We start from the raw sequence: 19,651 nt of genomic DNA, 5'->3' as shown, positions 1-19,651 counted from the left end.
AACAATTATCTTGCTTCCATAGTATCTTCTGTAAATTCCTCTGGTACTTGGTAACTTCTTACAGCAGTGTCTTCCTTCTGATATGGCTATACATTTAAAGATTCACACTAATATCTTCCCTCCCAATTTATTTTAATGTCGTTAGTGCCTGAGCTCTGGTCACACTGATTATTTGACATTCTCTGACACACTGACTGCAAGTGAAAGCTCTCCTTGTTTATTTGAACAAAAAAGAAGACTTTTTCTAACACTCAGGTGTTGGGGTACCCCAGCCTCTTGGAGAAGATATACAGGATTGTAGGCTTTATTTCAATTTGCTTTTCCCCTTCTCTGCTACCTCTCTCTGCACTGTTGTGCCCAGGCATCTGGTGACCCAGTCACCGGTACAGCCAAGAACGTGACTTCTGCTGCCTACCCTTTGCATATTGGCTGCTCTTCTGGCTTCTAAGCCCCTCCACCTGGCTCCTCTCTGAGTTTCCAAGCCTCTGGTCAGACGTGACGTCAGAGGGAGGAAAGGCAGTAGCCTTTTTTGTGGGGACGGGGACTGTGGGTAAGGAGGAGTGGTGCTGGTTTTGGAGAGGATAAAGGGAGACATTTTGATGGGGAAAGGCACTGAGGGGAGAGAAAAGGGTGAACGAGAGAGAGGGAGAGGTGAAAAGAGAGGGAGGAGGGGCACACATGCAGCATTAGTTTGGAGAAAAAGAGTGAGTAACAAAGGACAAGAAATGAGAGAAAAGGCAAGAGAATAGAAAATTCAGAAGAACAGGAGATATGAGGTTATAGAGACACAAGGGAGAGAGAAGCAATAGATCAGACAGGCAATTTGGGGAGATTTAAAAATAGAAAGGATCCTGGTCCATGATAAATAGGATAGAAACTGTGATGCTGGGAGAAAACAGTGAAGGGGTAAATATGGAGGGGTAAATACTCTGTGTGGGTTTTTCTCTCTCTTTCTTGACCTGCCCGTCTCTGCCTCATGTCCCAGTTCTTATTCTGAAAGGCAAGGTGGTATCTGACTGGAAGGGGAAAAGGAATGTACAACTTTCAGTGCCCTCAACTCTGTGCCCACCAGGTGTCCTGGTTTTCCATTTTTAAATCTGGGATAGTCCAGTGGTTAGGGCACTAGCTTTAGATTTGGGAGATCTTGGAGCACCACAGACTGCCTGTGTGAGCTTTGGCAAGACACTTAGCCTCTCTGTGCTGTAGTTCCCCATCTGTAAAATGAGAATAATAGTACTGCCTGACCTCATAGCATGTGCGAGGATGGAGTATGTTAACGCTCAGCTATTATGGTAATGGGGTCATGTAAGTACCTAAGATAGGCAGGTAGATTCTCTTAGCAGCTACTTTCCACAGGACCCAAACCAGAGCCAAACTGCTTTGTAGTTGCACCAGTTTTTGCAGCACATGACTCTGCTGTAAATAACTACTTTGTAATAGAAGTGACTGTGATTGCTATCCTGCTGCCTATCTGTGATTCTGCAGCCTTCAAATCCATGGGTCTCCTCAGCATTTTAGAACAACAGAAATAGCTGAAGATCCTGTCACTGTAAATAGTTTACTGTGATCCCCTTATGTGAAACATATTTTTAAATGGGCAAAACCGGCAATAAATCTGTATTTTGTTTGCATTGTGAAGGGTTTGATCTCCCAACCAGTCATGCCTAGGCTACCGGTAATGACAAATTCAGTCTCTTCGGACTAAATTCGGGCAAAGTAATTAATACAAGATATTAAAAAGATAATTGCAGTTATAGGTGGGGGTTTGAAGGAATGATTGTGTGAAAATGGTCAGTATTTTGAATGTCTATGATAGCGTATTGTGAAGGGATTGCACATTTTAAATGGGCCTACAAAAATTTTAAGCTATTTGTTTTAGCAAAAATACATATATACAAGTATCAAATGGATGATTTGGCAGTGCCAATGAATACATTTGCAAAAATTTTGGGTGCATTTTCAGAAAGCCCGTTGAAAATTTTGCCTGAAAAGTTGGGGAAAAAGCCCTATGGCCAGTCTTGTGTAAAATTCCTTATTTATTAACTCAGCTTTGCCGTAAGTATTTGCAACTTGTCATACGCTTCAGAAAAACCAACCCTACACTTGTGGGCTCATGTGCTTGCAACTTAGCTGTTCCTGTATGGAAGGTCGGCCCTTGGTGTTAGATAGCAAACTTGCTGAATCCTAACTGAAATATCTCCTACTTCTGGTGCCAAAGGAAGTTGATTCTGAAATAGTGAAAGTAGTTCAATATACACATCACAGATTTCTTTTAAGTATAACATGGTGAATCATAAAGAAAGCACATAAAATAGCTGATCTTTCTTTTTAAAGACATTTATCTGTTTGTAACCAAATGTCTAAACTTTTGGTGAAAAAACTCCTTTTAACAAGTATACTAATAGCTTCATATATATTTACAGTGCATAGCTTATTTGTAAGTCTCTACAAAAGCAGTTTGTACAGTACTAGTATAGTGAAGCCCTGACCTCATTGGGGCCTTTAGTTTCTGTTGTAATACTGTAGAACCTCAGAATTACAAACACCTTGGGAGTGAGAGGTTGTTCGTAACTCTGAAACGTTCGTAACTCTGAACAAAACATTATGGTGGTTCTTTCAAAAGTTTACAACTGAACATTGACTTGATACAACTTTGAAACTTTACTATGCAGAAGAAAAATCCTGCTTGTAACCATCTTAATTTAAATGAAATGAGGACAGAAACAGTTTCCTTACCTTGTCAATATTTTTTTTAAAACTTTCCCTTTCTCTTTTTAGTAGTTTACATTTAATACTGAACTGTACTGTGTTTTCCTTTTTTTTTTGTCTTTGCTTCTGCCTGATTGTGTATTTCCGGTTCCAAATGAAGCGTGTGATTGATGGGTCAGTTCCTAACGCTGGTGTTCGTAACTCTGAGGTTCTACTGTACAAATAATAAATAACGATAATATTTAGAGCAATTGAAAATACCACTGTCTTTCATTTTCAGCATTGCTCCAGTGCCAGCATATGTTACTAACTGAAGCGGTGGTATTAAGCAGTCTTTCTTTGATGCAGCTGCTTTCAAAACGTTTAATATTTAATTTAATATTTTTTCACAGGGGAAAGGTTAGTGATCAGTCGACTGCAAGAGAAATCCCCTAAGATTTTAGATGCTTATGTGACTTTCACTATAGAAGAACCTCTCATGTCTGAGAGACAGATAAGTGAATTAAATCCACTGATTATTAGGATTCATTCTGCTACATGCCTCCCGATGACTCCTGTCCCAATTGAAGTGCTGCAGGTAATGGAGAATGCTGCTCTTTCTGTAGGATTCCACTTCTCAGTTTAACCTGAGGTGACTTCCTTTAAAATATGGAATACACTTTTGAACAGGAATGTTCCCTATTTGCCAGATTTTGCCTCGCAACATTTGCAGAACATGTATAAGACATAGACTTTCTGGAAGGAATATGTGACCAAATTGTCTCCTTCCATTACATTATGTACTGGCAAAAAAATAATAATCCTGTTGAATGGGCCAAAACTTATGGACTGTAGCTTTATACTTAGTAATCATGCTTTCATTGCTAAGCAATTTTTTCCCTTCTGATTCTTTGGACAAACAAGGGAACTGTTTGAGTCACAATATCAAGTAGTTTGAAATACTGTAGTTTGTATTGAAAATTTATTTAACTAGAGAAATTGTGCATGTTTCACTTCTTAGCAGAACTAAGTAAAATCCCAAACTTTGTACATAATGAGTCCAGTTCACCATTGGTGAGGATATAGCCCAAGAGTTCTGGTCCTTTAACTCTCTGAAGACAAGTAAAGCTTTGTATAGATTTTATAAAATAAGTTATGGGACAAAACACTTTTCTTTTCAAATGTTTGGATTTTTTAGGCTTTATGAATGATTACTTTTCAAAAGAGAAAGCCCTTTAGCTGAATAGAATATATTAGTTGATATGGAATTAAAGATAGGAGTAAAATTTTACTGCTCAGTTAACCTTGTATACAAACAGCCACACTTTTAAAAGTGGTCTCTAATATTGGGTGCTTCCTTTGTTGGGTGCATATCTTGAAAAACCTGGAGTCTGATGTTTCAGAAATGCTGAGCACCCAGAACTCCCATTGTCTTCTCTTGGAATTATGGGAGCTCAGCACTTCTGAAAAACAGTTACAAAATCAGTAGTCACTTTTGAAAATGTTGATCAAAGAGTTTAATAACCTTACATCCTAAGTGTAGGACTGGGAGGGATCTTGAGAGATCCTCAAGTCCAGCCCCCTGCACTGCGGCAGGACCAAGCAAACCTAGACCATCTCTGGTATGTGTTTGTCCAACCTGATCTTAAAAACCTCGTTATGGGGATATTGCAGCCTTCCTTGGAAGCCTATTCCAGTGTGTAACTACTCTTACAGAACTTTGTAATGACACATCAGATTCCACAGGGGAATTTCATAATGCAGTCCATGCATGAGTTCAGACCAGCTGGCTCTACATTTTTGGAAAGTAACAGGGAAAAAACACTAGTAGTAACTGTGCAACCCAGTAAATACGGAAAGTGAACAAACTAGGTGTTGCCCGAAGGTTTCTAATGGGGGTCAAGGTAGCAGAGCAGTTTGTGCCCTTCCTCCTCCTCCTCCCCGAATGTGGTGGTGTATATGGTGACAGGCCCAAGTTCTAGGTGTGGTGGTATCAGTCCAATCTTCAGCAAAGTGTCCATTCCACACAAACCACCATGGTGCTAATTCACACCTGTGTGGAGGAGCCTCGGCAGAGATGCCAAGGAATAAAGTGTCATCAAGAATAAATTACCCTGATTCTTCAAGCCAACAACAAGATACATTGAAAGAGTGGTGAGGGGAAGCCTACAGAGTCCTTGCTTGTACTGTCTTTGTGGATTAATGTTATTTTGTCTAACTTTTAATGTAGCTATAGGCACCCATCCACTGCTTTGGGTGCCTATCCCATAGGTAAAACATACTAAAGGACCACACATAAATATAAACCACTCCAGTCCCCAGCCTGTCCATTCTTTAGTGGCCTGAGAATAAAGATGGGCTTTTCAGTGTACATGAAGGTTAATAAGGCTCCAGTGGACCAAGAGGGGAGTAAGTTCTAAAGTCGAGGAATCTCACACAAAATGCTGCTAACTGCCTTGGAGGACTTCAGCAAAGTTTGTGCTTGGACTATAAAATGCACACTCTAGTATATTCTGCACCAGTAAGCCATTGCACTGGCTGGGGGAGAGTCACTACTGTTGAGGATAGAGGGTACTTCAGACTTTGCCCTGTGCCAGGTTTCAACAGGAGCACTATACTGATAATAGTACCTAGCTCTGAAATGATGCTTTAGAGCCCAAAGCACATGATCCCATTTTACAGATGGGGAAACAACATGTCTGAATGGAGCCAGGGAATCATCACACATTACTCCTGCCCCTTCCATGCCATTTTTGCCCATTTGCTGTTGCACTGACCCCTCACGGTTCTCTCCGGAAGTGGAGATGCAGCTACTTCCTGTTGGTGGACCTTGGTCCATGGTATCAGTTTGCCTCCCAAGAGACCTTGCACTTCAGAAGCAAACTGTTCCCTCAGTATTTCTGCTACATAAGAATTTGGCTTTTGGTAGCTATGGTGTTGTGTAAAAGTCCCCCCCCCCCAGTAGCTCCCTATAAGATGACTGAAGGAGTGGTATGCTGACTGTTTGCAAAAGGAGCTTTTTCAGCATTATTCATTAGAAAAGTGTATGATGGAAGGTGAGGGGAAGGGAAAAGTTAGCCCTACAGGTATTTCACTTTCTTCCTTGTTTTTTCTATAGGCAACCTGTGTTCCCACATACTGCAGATACCAATTTCACAACCTCCCTCCTCATCAAACGGAAGGGCAAACCCATGGAACTCACATCTATTTTAAGGATGTCAATGTGATTCTAACAGGGACAATCAATCCTGGGGAATTGCATGAGTATTTTAGAGGGCCACCTTTGGAGATTGAGGTTCATGACCGGGACAGAAAAATGGCAGAGGATATTAAAAAACCCTCTTTGTTTGGTGATGAGCAAGATGATGGAAAGCTGAGTAATGTTGGTCTTGTCTCTCGCAAAAACACGGTCTATAATCCATTTACAGAAAAGGACAATTTATGGCATCCCTATGGGGTAGCTAAAGTCAGTCTAACTGACCTACTGCTAGGTGAAAAGTACTTGAATATCAGTGTGCCCATTCACAGCTGCTCAGTTCCAGATCCTGGCTACCAGAAGGACAGTAAGACTGAAAAAATTATGGGAGTATTGGGATCAGTGGCTGGCCCTCAGACTTCTCCATTGCCTATGGGACATTATCTAGAATCCGACTCAGTTCTGAAAGTAAGAGTTGAAATAGCTGTGCCGCTAGGTTTGCAGGCAGAAACGGCTGACACTGAAGTTGCAGATTGCCCATATGGTTGCATTATCTATATTTTTGACTACAATAATGCACCTTGCTTACATGATTTGCTGCAAGAGATTACAGAAATTAATGCTGAAGCACTCCAACTTGATTCTTATCCCCTACAAGTAATTCAGATGGCTCTTGCTACTTTCAAACTGAAAACCACAATCAAGGAAATTTCTGAGCTGGATATCATTACTGGTTTTCATATCCTGGATGGAACAATTCACCTTTTAGTCTTGGAAGGATTAAAGGACAAAGCAATCAGGAGACTGTGGGAACAGCAATTTGATAAGTAAGATAGTTTAATGTTTTCAGTAATTATTTCCCTCTAGATTTAAAACGGTTTAAACAAAATTGTACTGATTTCTTTTTTCTTTTATAAAGACAGTTGTTTGATTTCATCCCTGGTGTTGTCTCTGGAATTATACAAGATACGAATTTAACCCAATGCCTGGGGCAAAATCTGAAGACTGACCCTTACATTTTTATCAGCTATGTGATAATCCCTCAGTGCATAGAGGAGGGCTATGTTTAGAAGAATACTATAAATTTACAACACGGCACTTTAAGCTACTATGTATCTTGGATAAACCACACTACTTTCGTCTGTAAAATTCTAAATAATAGAAGTTTCCTTGAACTTTCCATTTTCCTGCCCATCTTCTGCATTCAGGTTAGACATGGCCTGAGCTCAAAGTTCTGACGCAGACCCAACCTTCCCTAAAGTTTGAGGGTGTTTGGATCTGCAGTTTATTTGAGCCCATCTCTAATTCAGATGCTGAGCTACATTTTCTGTGTATCAGAACATGTCATCACACTGTTACAATGGCAGGTATCTTTTTCATTGATAACATGTTTTGTAGAAACACATTTAATGAATTGTTAATTAGAATTTCTTTATCTCTTCTTGGCTAATTCTACAATAACAAACCAATGTACCTACATAATGGAAGACACAAGATTTAGTAATGAAATGTTTTAATATCAAGCTTTCTTAAGATTAGTATAAGTGAAGGAGTATAACGAATTTAAAAAAAATTTGTTTTAAATTCAAGAACCCTTGAGAGCGGCTATGCCTTCTTGGCAATTGTTTGGACAGTACGATAGATGTGTAACGCAGGCAGGTGAAATGTTGTCATGAACTCCAAATATAGATGAAAAAGGCAATTGTTTTAGTTACTACTTACAATGAGCTGTTAAATTCTGTACCTGTAGTGAGACTAGGGGTAAAATTTGTAAAAGGGCCTAAGGGCCTAATCACCTTTGAAAATGGGACTTAGACTCCTAAGTCACTTAGGCCCTTCTGAAAATTTTATCCAAAATCTGTTTGTGCAAATATATGGTACACCTGGAAATGTATAGATAATTTCAATGATCTTGCAGCTCTTACCTCAACATTTTTTTTTAAATGTGCTACAATTTTCTACAGGTTCCATGAGACAAGATACACACAACTGTACTTAATGAATTTGGGTACTTTGTGACTTACTCTAAACAGATTAGAAAGTTCAGATTACTTTCTGGGCTAAAACCCACACAAATTTCACCAAAATGAATGGGGACATTGACTTTTTAGAGAAAGAGAGACAGACACACACCATATACAATTTATAACCCTTTCTAAAAGGCTCCCCTTTCACTTATATAACTCCTACATGATTTGTAGTGAATGTGGGTCTCCGTCAGATTTCCAGATTAAAAAAAGAGTTAATTTCTTTTCTGTTTTGGCATTGAAGGAATACAGAAACATTGTTAATTGCTTTCCTAATTTACTTATTTTTCTTTGCATGCTTGTTCCCTTCAAATTGTTGAACTGATTTATTTTAGTAAAAAAGTCCTTTCTTGTTGTGATCATGTAAATCGCTAATTCTGTTTTTACCCCAGTAATTGATATTGTACTGTTTTTGTAACTATAATAAGGGTAAATTTGGTACTCTGGTAAACTTCCTTGCAGAATATTACATTGTGTGGTTACATATGAGGGGTTTTTTAATAATAATTCATAGCAGGTGGGATTTTTTTTTGCAAGTTTGTTATTGTTCTTTTAAAATCCTTGGCATAAAGTGTCAGAGTGGCAACAGGTTCCATCTAGAATAACAAAGACAAGACAGTTTCATAAGGGATTATGCTGCAGCACTGTGGGATTCATGGGATAAAGACTGGTTTTGTAACATTACTTTTGTGGTGCTCTGTTGTAGGACTCACAAAAGTGAAAATGGAAGGTTGGATATATTATATAACTCACAGCTGTCTTTCCATCAGCGCCTGTATACAGACCTGGAAGCAATCCTTTATCATATCCACCTCTGTAAACCCCTCTCTGCTATAACAAGGCAACCTCTCCTTTATGTCAGGGATATGGTTCCTCGGGCATGTTTCCAAGCCTTGTCCAGGTAAGACCATTCCTAGATTTGTAGTCAGGAAACTGATAATTGAAGCATCACCAAAGTAGCATGAATATTTGATACAATAATTAATGCCTTTGTTTTTTGCTTTCACAAAGAAAGCAGGTCAGTGGGCCTGAGAGTGAGTTTTAGGTTTGAAGTCAGGCATGGGAGTATGGCAGATGGGCACGATGCAAATGGGGCATGCTTCATCTCTGGGGATTAGAGTGCCAATTTCATCACTCTCCACCTGCTCCTGCCCCTCAAATAATTTTTGAAATCACACCTCTCTGAGCATGAAGTTATTCCTTATGGGGCAGGAGAGAAGGAATAGGGAAAAAGGAAATAAAGTTGTCTTGTGACAGGTGCAATGTCCCACCTGAACACTGGCTGGGAGTTCGTTCCCTGCTTAGCTTTCCTACAGGTCTATAGGGTGAAGGAATGGAGCAAGGCTGAGGACGACAGGCCCAGTCATGCCCTCAACAAGCCTGGGAAGGCTCTAAACACAGGAGAGAGGAGCTTTCAGGCTCAGTTCAGCAGCATATGGCTATATTCAGCCCCGTTCTCCTAGTATCCCAAATGTTTCCTGTGTGTGTAGTTTGTTAGAAAGCATAACAACAGTCTGGACACACAGAATGAGAGTGAGGGTGTAGCTACAAATATAAAATGTTACTTTTTGTGAAAAATGGAGAGAAAGCCATCTGTTATGTAAAATCAGCACAAAAAAACTCCTTGCTTTTGAAAAATAGGAAATGGGTTTTATCCATCTTTGAAATAAGCAATTCAGGTGCTTAGAAGGCTGAAGAGAGAGAGAGTGGGTACTTTAGTCCCTGCTGTCAATAGACTGGCTCATTCAGATTATTTTCTGAACTAAAATCCACATAGCTGTCACTGAAATGACTGGTGATTTTCACTCCTGAGACACCCAGCCTTTGTTACTTCTTTCAGAGGACTCAGTTTCAAATGATAAAACTCCCACATTGCTCATCTACAGTGCTTATGGTGAAGCCTCACCAAATAAGCATTCAAATTAAATGGCAAAGCTGTTATTTCCAGCTAGAGGAGGAGGAGAACATTATTAGTGACTTCCAAGTTTCTTTTTGCACTTCTTGTAACCTTGCAACAAAGGAGTGACTCAGATACAAAATGTCACATGATTGTGCTTGATTGGGTATCATTTCCAAGGTGGCTGCTGCAGTCTTGAATACTTCAGTGTATGTCTGCCAATAGCACACGCAGGCTTTGATGCATCAGACTTATTTAGTTCATGTGATTGTTTCTTTCTACTGCAAGGATTCCCAAACTTTTTGCCTGCAAGACCCCATTTTGAGACTTACTGTTTCCTGTGACCCTAGACAAAAACAAAGCAACATAGCGACCATGGGATCTAAGGAATTTACATATTAAGTATGTCATTTAATGCTCTCTAATGTGACATATGGGCTTGTATTTTGCGACACAGCTTCTCAAAGTCTGGCGGCTTTGAGATATTGCACATTTAATCTCCAATGTGACATCAGTGGTAGATCAATACTGAGACTTGATTGACGCATGTGGGATGAATCCAGCTTCACAGAAATACGTGCTCGCAAATGGTACTATCCGTTTCAAGGTGTGTGTTGAGAGTGCAGGATATTCATTCTTGACAGTGAACTAGAGCTCTGGGAGCATAAGCTGGGCATATGTTCCTCACAAGAAGCAATCCCGGGAAATTTCAATGAGCTGTTCGATTTCAGCTGCTGGCAAATCTATGGCATCAGGATTGCATCGAAAGGAGTTTCACACCCACTTTGTCATGTCCCAGTCAGGGAAAAAGGAAGCAAACTGTTCCCCCCATCTGGCTGAGATGCTCAGCCATCACCTGTGTGGGCGGCTGAATAACTTTGTCAACCAGGAACTTGCAAAGCTGCAGGAAGAATTCATAGTTTGTCTTCAATAGATTATTTTTCCAGAAAACATTTTCTTCATGAATGCTGTGATTCAGTCACTCAGCTGAAGCATGTGGGTGTTCTTTCCTTGCAGACCTGTATTCAGTTCGTTCAGTTTCCCAAATATGTCAGTGACATAGGCAAGAAAGCGCATCTTCCTTTGGTCACCTAGAAAATCAATGAATTCACTGTTTGTGCAGTCCATCTTCAAAAAATCATCCTGGTGTTTTTCCTTTGAAGAGCCAATGAGCTTCAGGGTGGAACAACACGTAATGATTGGACACTGTGTCTTCACGCAGTTTTGCAAACAGACCCACGTGTAGAGACTAAGACCTGATGTAGTTCACAATAGACAAGACCGGCTGCAAAACTTCACCTAGCTCTGGACTCAGAGCTTTAAAAGCCAACTGTTCTCCATGAGTCATGCAGTGAGCTTACACAGCAGACGGAGCAGCTTTCTTTACCAAGGCACGTACACCTGCTTTGTGGCCTGCCATAGATGGAGGGAGCTCCGTCTGTACAAAAGCCTACCATGCCATCACACAGGTTATTTTTGTATTGCATGTAGCTGTGTAGCACATCCAACATTCTTTGTGTTATCTCATGTCTGAGAGGAGGGAAACAGAACAGAATGTCTCGGAGAATTGCATTTGTGTATTTCACAAAGCCAAGAGATGTGCATCACAATCCTCAGTGCTCACATCAACCTGAAGAGCAAAAGCATAAGGGTTTGGCAGATGCTCCACCAGTGTGTTTTCCGGTGTGCCGTTATTGCCTTAATCCTTTGCTTCACTGTATTGTTGGACAGTGATATGGCTTTGTTTGTTTGCCTTAGGTTTCCCATACATTATCTTCACCATATCGATTGCAGCTGGCAAAATTAAAGTCTCTCCAATTGTGTGAGGCTACTTGGCTTACACAATGCAGTCACTCACCTGAAATGATGCCTTTTGACTGTGGTCAGAGGCGGATATGGGTCTCTTGAATTGCACTTGTTGATGCAAAAGTTTTTCTTTCTGGCATTGGAAAAATGACCTTGGTTTCCCTGTGTGTTCCTTGTGAAGGGTTATGAGGCATCCTGCTTTCACTAGATAACATGTGTGACATAGCAGGCATTTTGGCTTTTCTTTGTTCTTGACGAAAACACTGGTGAAGCCATACTCCAAGACAGCCTCATCAGATTTGCAGGTATGTTTCTTGCACTCTTGTTTTCTGTTTAGAACTCCATCACTAGACTCTCTGCTGGAGGTTGAAGCAGATACTCTGCGTAAAAATGAGTCCATTGTGCCACACATCAGAAAGAGGAATTCACTTGTAAGCAACCAAGGCCTGGACTTAAGAAGACCCTGTGTGGTGATAGTAGGGCACCGCAGAAACAATGACTTACAATGATTCTTTAAGGCGTGCCAGCAGGGTATTCAGAGTGGCATGAAAGAAGACATGGGCTCTGCCTTAAGGAGCTTACAAGTCACTGCAGATTCTCATCTCAGAAAAGGCTAGCACAGGCTACCAGCTCAAGCAGAGAGGTTGCTATCCACAGATAAAGATCTTCTGGATTCAAGTCTCAACTAGGTGCTTGTGCAGCTGGATGATGCAAATGATAAAATAACATCTGCACAGCCAACATGTCCTGACCTGCTCCACAAATGGCAGGCCAGGAGGCTGACATTTTTATAAAATGGTGGCCTCTGCACAGCGTAACCTTGTGCACACCCCTAGATCAAAATGGTGGCTTTCTGGCACATCACTTGTGGAGGAGTTTTGGGCAAGTTTGGGGGCAGACCCCATCACCTTGCAGGTCCTATCTGCGAATGGTGCGACCCCATTTGGGATCATGACCCATAGTTTGGGAACCGCTGCTCTACTTGCTGGCCTAAGTAAGTTTTTAAAAGCCTGTTATTTACTGACAGTGAATGGAGTTTAGCTCACGGGGTAGAGGGTCTGTAGTTTTGCTTTTGAAGGTCCTGAGTCCTTTCTCTATGAAGACTGTCTTTATATATGTAGCCATAATTTGTTACATTTGTACATGTTTTCTGTGGGAAACCAATAAGTGAGGAAAGGAATTTAGTGAGAACTTCCATTGAAAGCTAAGTGTCACCTCAGTGTCCTTAAAAAGATCTTGTCTCCTCAAACAAAGCTTGCCAGCAAACTGCAAAAGGACAAACTCCTGGGAAACTGCCAAAATTTGAGCCAGGGAATAACACAACTCTGCATATTCTATATATGATGAAAAATTCTGCTGATAATAGGTACGTAATAATTTGTTTCTCGAAGCAACTTTATTATGGTCTATCTTCTGTGGGAAAAATTATCCCAGATTTATGGAGCAGCAGCTCTGCAGTGCTTTTGATAACTGTAGCTGAGGTTCCTTCAGTGGAAATCAATGACTGAAAGGCTGTCAGTATGAAACATGGTGGTCAGAGTGGTTTTAAATACAGCTATCATTTATGTGCTAGTGAGAAGTGGAGCGACAGGAAAGTCAATGTGGTCTGTAGCACTCACTGTCGTAAACTCAGAGAGAGCATCTCAGAAGGATGCAAATAAAGTCTGGAGTCAGGTGTAGCTTCCATGTACACTAGAACCTCTATTTCATGAACTGATTTGAAGAGCTTATAAAATTGAAAATCTCAAAATAACAGTAGATATGGCACATAAATTAATGTATTAATCGGTCATTAATGGTTTACGTAATGAATGGTAACAAATGTATAGTGTGTCTGACTTTTATTTGTTTGGGAGTACTGCATCTCTTTTCTTGTCCCCAAATTTCTCAGTCCTTTCAAACCTTTACAGGTGCTTGTATGTTGACTGAAGGATTGAAGTTACATTTGGCAGCAGAATGACAACTTCAGCAGCAAAAGAATTCCGCTGTATTGTGTTCAAGTCATCCTATAGTTCAGTGTCATGTGTCCATTATTGAAACTTTTGCTTCTCAGTACATCAGCTGGACATACTTGTTAACTCTGTTGAACAACATGTTTTAAAACATCAGTATAAAAAAGAAACTCTGGCAAAACATTTGAGTCATTAAAGCAGTTGTAATTTGTGTGATTACATGTTATGAACTAGCTTTTATGTATTTTGTTCAGAAATAATGTTAAGGAAAATAAACTCACCGCAGAGATATTACAATTCTAAATTTTTAGAGTGTGAAAATAACTTTTTACTTTGCTCCAAAACCAAGCATATGGACAAAAGGATGAGCAAAACTCTGTTACTAGTTTTGACAATAAACTTATTACTTCTTTAGTTTAATAATTCTTATTGCATACAACAAGGAATTCGCTGTCTGACTTGCACAGAAAGGAACAGCTATGGTCCATTTGGAAAACAGTCACTATATTATGCAAAATGTGTGTGATGTATATTGCTTCCTCTGCTCTCCAGTATGTTTTTTGTAAACCGATTTAGTTAAACTGGTGGAAAGCCCTATGAGCACGCATTCAAAATTGATTTGAACCTGTCCTATGTCAATTTAGCTTAAGCTGATAAGTAATCATTTTAGGATAAAGTGAACCCCACATAGGGGTTTAATTCAATCAGGTTTGAAACCCATTTTAGTTAAACCAGTGCAACTTTGTGTAGACAAGGCCTAACAGCAGAAAATGATTCCAAAGGGGCTGTTCCTCCAGCCAAGGCTGCCAGAGGGCATAATGTTCTCCCATCCTGCTCTCCACTTCCTTGTCCCTCCCCAGCCCTGGAACATCCTTTTTCTCGGGTGGGGGTCCATGTGGAGCGGCTGGCTTGCTAGGCCAATCCTCAGCTCCTGCCTTAAAGTAACTTTTAAGGCCCACTGTGCCCCACAAGAGGGACTGAGGATCTGGCCCTGTCTGATGTGTCTTTCTGTGTGCGTATATAGGTATATGGGTATATATAGAGAGTGAGAATGCTTGGGTGTAGTGCTCATTAATTTTGTAGCTTACACATTTTGGGGGATAATTTGCAATTTCCATGAAACTCTCTGGGACAAATTTAGCAGTGGCGTGAATCATGGTATTATGCGTGTGTTGTAAGGTAGTCAGGAAATGGATGTTAAAGGTAAAAGAGTATACTTGGCACCAAGTTAGCTTTCAGTGGGTGTACAAATGAATGTAGGTCATATACCAATCCTGTAAAGGGAGTCTGCTTTATCATACAATGAATGTCCAACCAGTCCAATTTATACTGCTTTACTACTTACACCCATTTTCTAGCTGAATTATAGTCAACATGTAACCATTTAAGTCACTGTTCAGTCTGTCCTCTTGTAGCATATCTTCAGTACTTTTTGATAAATCCTAGGCATGCCACCTCTTTCCAGTTGGGTCATGCTTGGTGCCAGTATAAGTGAACTGAAGAGCTCCATTCATTTAGCAAGAAGATGTTATGATAGAACTGTGTGGTTTTTTCATGAGTAATAGTTTAATGCTCATTATGTGATCAGAATAAAACTTGGTACATTTTGTGATAATCTATAGAAGTATTCTGTCTGCTTGTGTTGTAGGCTTGATTATCTCTGCCACAGTAAGAAGTTAAGGGATGTCATTCACAGAGGTCTGTTGCCCTCTGCAGAAATGATCACAGTCTTGAGTCATGAGTTTGGGATTCCCCTAACTAAGGAGGATTTGTTTATTCCAAGACCTCTCCTGCCTTCATTCTTCCCATCTGCTTTGCAAAAATCCAGAGAAGTTACCATAAAACCAGGAGCAATGCAGTCTTTACTGGATAACCGCAATGAAAAATACATTCAGTGGAAAAAGGAAATGGAAGATAAAATGCATTACAAAGACCACATCCAGGTGAATTGTGTGGGATGTAGAAGTATATCGTACTTGAAGCAATACTAATAGTCACTATAGTGCATCACCTTAATTCCCCCTACCCCCTCCAGAACTAATGTCTTTTAGAGTTGGAAACATTTAATAAAACCATCCATGGACAAGATCAGCAGTGTATTATCTACTGCAGAAGCTGTATTGCAGAATTGACTGCTCATCGGGGGGGGGGGGGAGCATAGTGGTTACAGATGAAGACAGCATACAAGAAAGCAAAGAGGGAGGTGGGTTAACTATTTAATAGCGTTCTTATTCTGGCTTGGGCTGGTTCCTTCTCTTTCTTGCCTTTTTCTCTCCTCCGTACTCCGCCCTTTCATGTTGTCGCTTGTTCTTGCCTCAGCCTCTAATCCAGGCTTCAGGTGTGTTAGGACAGGGAAACCTACCATGCACAAACTATGTAAAATTGCACTACCTCCTCTTGCCCTCAGTGGAGGAAGAGATGTAGGTGCTTTGTGCAAACCAACTGTTTTTAGCTGGCAGTTTAAATGATACTCATTACCACCTGAGAATAGCTGAAAGGCACAGACAGTGAAGCACTGAGCCCCATGCAAGTGGTTAGGGAAGGGATGTAGAACTTCTGGCTCTTGTTGCCATGGTGGGAAGCAGCCCCTCTCCATATATTGCCTGAGAAGAAAGCAGGCCGAGCCTAATGCCATGTCTACACTACAAAATTATGTCGACCTAAGTTATGTCGGCATACAGCTGCTGCAGTTATAAGATCACTTGTGTGTGTGTGTGCGCACTCTTGGCTCCTTATGTCAGCGGTGCGTGTCCTCACCAGGAGCATTTGTACTGATTGTACTGTCAGTGAGGGGCATTGTGAGATGGCTCCTGAAAGCCAGGAACAGTCAATGGAAGCAGTGCCGTGCGTACATTGACACTGTGTCGACCTAATTACATCGACCGTGACTCTGCACCACTTGGGGAGGTGGTGTTATTAAATCAGTGTAGAGAGGCACTTGGTTGGCAGGAGCCAAATTTAAGTGAAGACACTTCCACAGCTAGGTCGATGCAAGGCAGCTTATGTCGACCTAACCTTGTAATATAGACCAGGCCCAAGAGTGTTCCCAACCATCTTGGATGTCATCCAGAGAAGCTTTCCTGGCAGCTCTGAGAGTCTGAGGTCATGTTATTAAGAACACATTATTTATTTGAGGACTAATAAGCATCCTTCGTTTGTGATGAGTTCTTTTGAATGTGTATTTCCTGTGTGTATTTTAATACAAAAAAGGTTTTCCTTGGCATGTGTGTAAAGTTCCATTCCTATTTCCCAATACCCTGCTTTGTGAGTACTCGTGCTGTTGATGTGAGAATAAGTTGGACACTTTAGTGTTATTTACACTGACTCTGTTTTTGATAAAGGGACAGTTGTGTGAGGCCAGGAGGGAAGCAGTCTCATGTAAGCATCCTGGTTACATGCTGCTGTAACATCACCGGGTTTGCCTACACTGCAGGGGAGAGCATCCTCCCCAGCCTGGCTAGACAGAATTGTGCTAAAAATGACAGAGTGGATGTTGCAGGACTGGTGGGGGTTTGGGCCTAGCTACCTGTGCTCAGAACCCTTCGACCCTGGGTCGAGCTAACGTAAACCTGTCTAGCCGGGCTGTGAGGCACAGTTCTAGCTGCAGAGTGGACATACCCATAGAAGGATCAGTACTTAGCCCTGAGTACTATGTACAAATGAAAGTCTGTGTAAAATATGCAACTTTCCCTGTAGAAGTACATAACCAGTTCCCATTCTGTAGTTTTTGGGTCCGCAGTGGAGAAGTCTGACAGAAAGGTCTGCTACAGAAAAACAGGAACATTCCTTCTTATTTGTAGGCTAATGTCGACTTTCAGCCTTTCTGACAAAACAAACATTTTGCAGCCAAATGCTTATAACATGTTAGGATTTCTCTCTACGTCAACACAGGATGGTAAGAAATGTAAACACAATCTATGTTCATTTGTGTTAGCACCTGAGGGACACGTTATTTCCTCAAAGGCCACAGTATGGCCATCTCAAATAAATGAAAAGAGCATGAGGGTATATTTATACCATGCCAGCAAGGCTGTTTGCAAAGGAACATGAGGTAGGAACTTCCCGCTTGTGGTGTTAACATAGAAGATTTGTAGAAATAAAATAATGCGTTGATGGATTTTATTTCCCTTGGCATCACATACACAGCGCCAGGCAAATGCCACCCCAGCAGCACCATTGCTTAGACCCACGTGTATGAGGTCTTGTGCTGTGGGCACCCACCTCTGAGGAACTGCTGGGACCCTGCAGAGTGCCGTCTGCACAAGCAGACTGAGAGACTAGCACCCTAGGCTCTAGTCATCAGAAAAGATGATGACTCAAGCTCTATTAAGGTCCCCTTTTTTGGGGTGATGGCCAATGAGGGAAGCCCTGTTGGTATATCTGGAAGCACAGTTATTTTATCATGAGGGTTAAACTTCGTCATACTAAACTGCTGTGTAACTTTTCTGTTCAGACTAACATTGATGCCGTGTACCTACTCAGTAGGAAGGTGAAAAAGCCGAAGTTCAGAGCCATCAGGAGTTCTCCTGCTGACAACAAGTCGGTGTACAACTACAGTTCTCAGAACCTGAATTCTGCAGAATGGGCAAAGATGCAACTTCGTAAGGAGCTGGCAAAGGTGAGACTGAGATACAGTATGTGTATAGTGGAATGTTTCATTGTGTGTGACTGGGTAGACTTGGCTTACCAAGTCCAATCCTGAGACAGAGATGGGGCTTCAAATAGATGTACGTTAGTGCCCTTCATATTAAAACAGTGGTTCCTAAACTTTTTACTAAGGCGACCCACCAACTGCATTTTGTCTTTTTTTGGGGACTCACTGTTATGTAGTCCCTCTCTCTCACTCAGACACCATTTAAAGTGGGGTGGGGTGGCCCCTTTATCCCCATTTCCAACCCAGCTCCCTCTTGCTCTCTGTCCCCCAGTCCTGTCCCCTTATGCGGACAGAGAATTCCAGTAGGGCTTCTGCTACACCCCTGTAAGTGAGAGTGGAAGAGTACAATGAAACAAAGCACAAAACAGCCCTCCAGTCCATCTCTGTCCTGGGAGAGAACTAGCCTCCCAAAGATCCTTTTATGGCTAGGGGGCCTCACTGAAACAGACACCAAACACCACAGATTCTCGTCCTGGTAAGGGAGCCAAACAATCCCAGTCTTCCCCTGCATCAAGGTGAGGCGATGCCCCCTTCTGCAGAACCAGCTGGTCCCTTTCTCTTTGCAGTTGGTCCGCATTCGCTACCAGGCTGACAACTGTTCACTTGCTGGCTCTGGCCACTTCCTCTGTGCTGCTGCTGACTGCACCCCACTCACCATGCTGCTCCCTTCTGCCCTGGCCCAACCGAAATGAGAGCACAGAGTGGAGTGTTTCCAGGGCATGTATGGGGTGGGGAGTCATCGGAGGCAGTGATAGGCAGCCCACCTAGACCCTTCCCATGACCCACTGTTGGGTTGGGACCCAGACTATGTTCAAAGGTGGGATGGGAGCATAGAATTGTATTAAATTCTTGGAGAGAGACACTCCATCAATATTACTAATTTTTGTAAAATGTTTGTCTCCCACCAATTAATTCCACTGAAATCAATGAAGTTCCACAGGTTTATAACTGAGAAGAGAACCTGAGCTACTATAAATATATTCCTGCATTTTATATGCATTGTAAAGTAGTTTGAAAAGTTGTTTCACTTAACTCTACATCCTTTAACATGGTGTGTAATGTAATCAAATATTTGTGTAGGTGTGAATAATATATATAAAGTCCTATTTAACCCCTTGTTTACCACCACTTAACTCCTTGGCACTTGCTGAATATATCCATACAGCAGAATTTATGCTAGTATTGTCCTGATTATACAACAGTCATTAACATTCACTGTCATAGGCAAAACAGAATTCCTGGGAGATGTTTTATTAAAGTGGACATCCTGGTTCAGTAGGAAGTAAAGTATTGTAACAACATTTTATATGTGTATGGCGCTTTTCATATGGAGACGCTTTACAAATTACATAGATACTGCAGCAACCTCTGAGGTGGGAGGGGGGCCACAGGACACTGCACAGCTGTGGGATGAGGTGAAACTTTACACTG

At 41.3% G+C, this 19,651-nt stretch overlaps 1 protein-coding gene across 6 annotated transcripts in view; it reads left to right on the top strand.

Moving 5' to 3' along the window:
• CFAP92 (cilia and flagella associated protein 92 (putative)) overlaps positions 1-19,651 on the top strand; it is a 90,255-nt gene that overhangs the window by 45,799 nt on the left and 24,805 nt on the right. For all 6 annotated transcript variants that reach the window (XM_084635177.1, XM_084635176.1, XM_084635175.1 and 3 more), the window contains 5 exons: positions 3,102-3,286; positions 5,807-6,711; positions 8,618-8,812; positions 15,215-15,509; positions 18,020-18,184. In XM_084635177.1, coding sequence (XP_084491303.1) covers positions 3,102-3,286; positions 5,807-6,711; positions 8,618-8,812; positions 15,215-15,509; positions 18,020-18,184 — 1,745 coding nt within the window. The remainder of the gene's footprint in view (positions 1-3,101; positions 3,287-5,806; positions 6,712-8,617; positions 8,813-15,214; positions 15,510-18,019; positions 18,185-19,651) is intronic.

This window comes from Lepidochelys olivacea, assembly GCF_965140295.1.
Source record: "Lepidochelys olivacea isolate rLepOli2 genome assembly, chromosome: 7".
In the NCBI taxonomy this organism is placed as follows: domain Eukaryota; kingdom Metazoa; phylum Chordata; order Testudines; family Cheloniidae; genus Lepidochelys; species Lepidochelys olivacea.
Note: the sequence above shows the minus strand (reverse complement) of the source record. Positions and strands in the feature narration are given on the sequence as shown.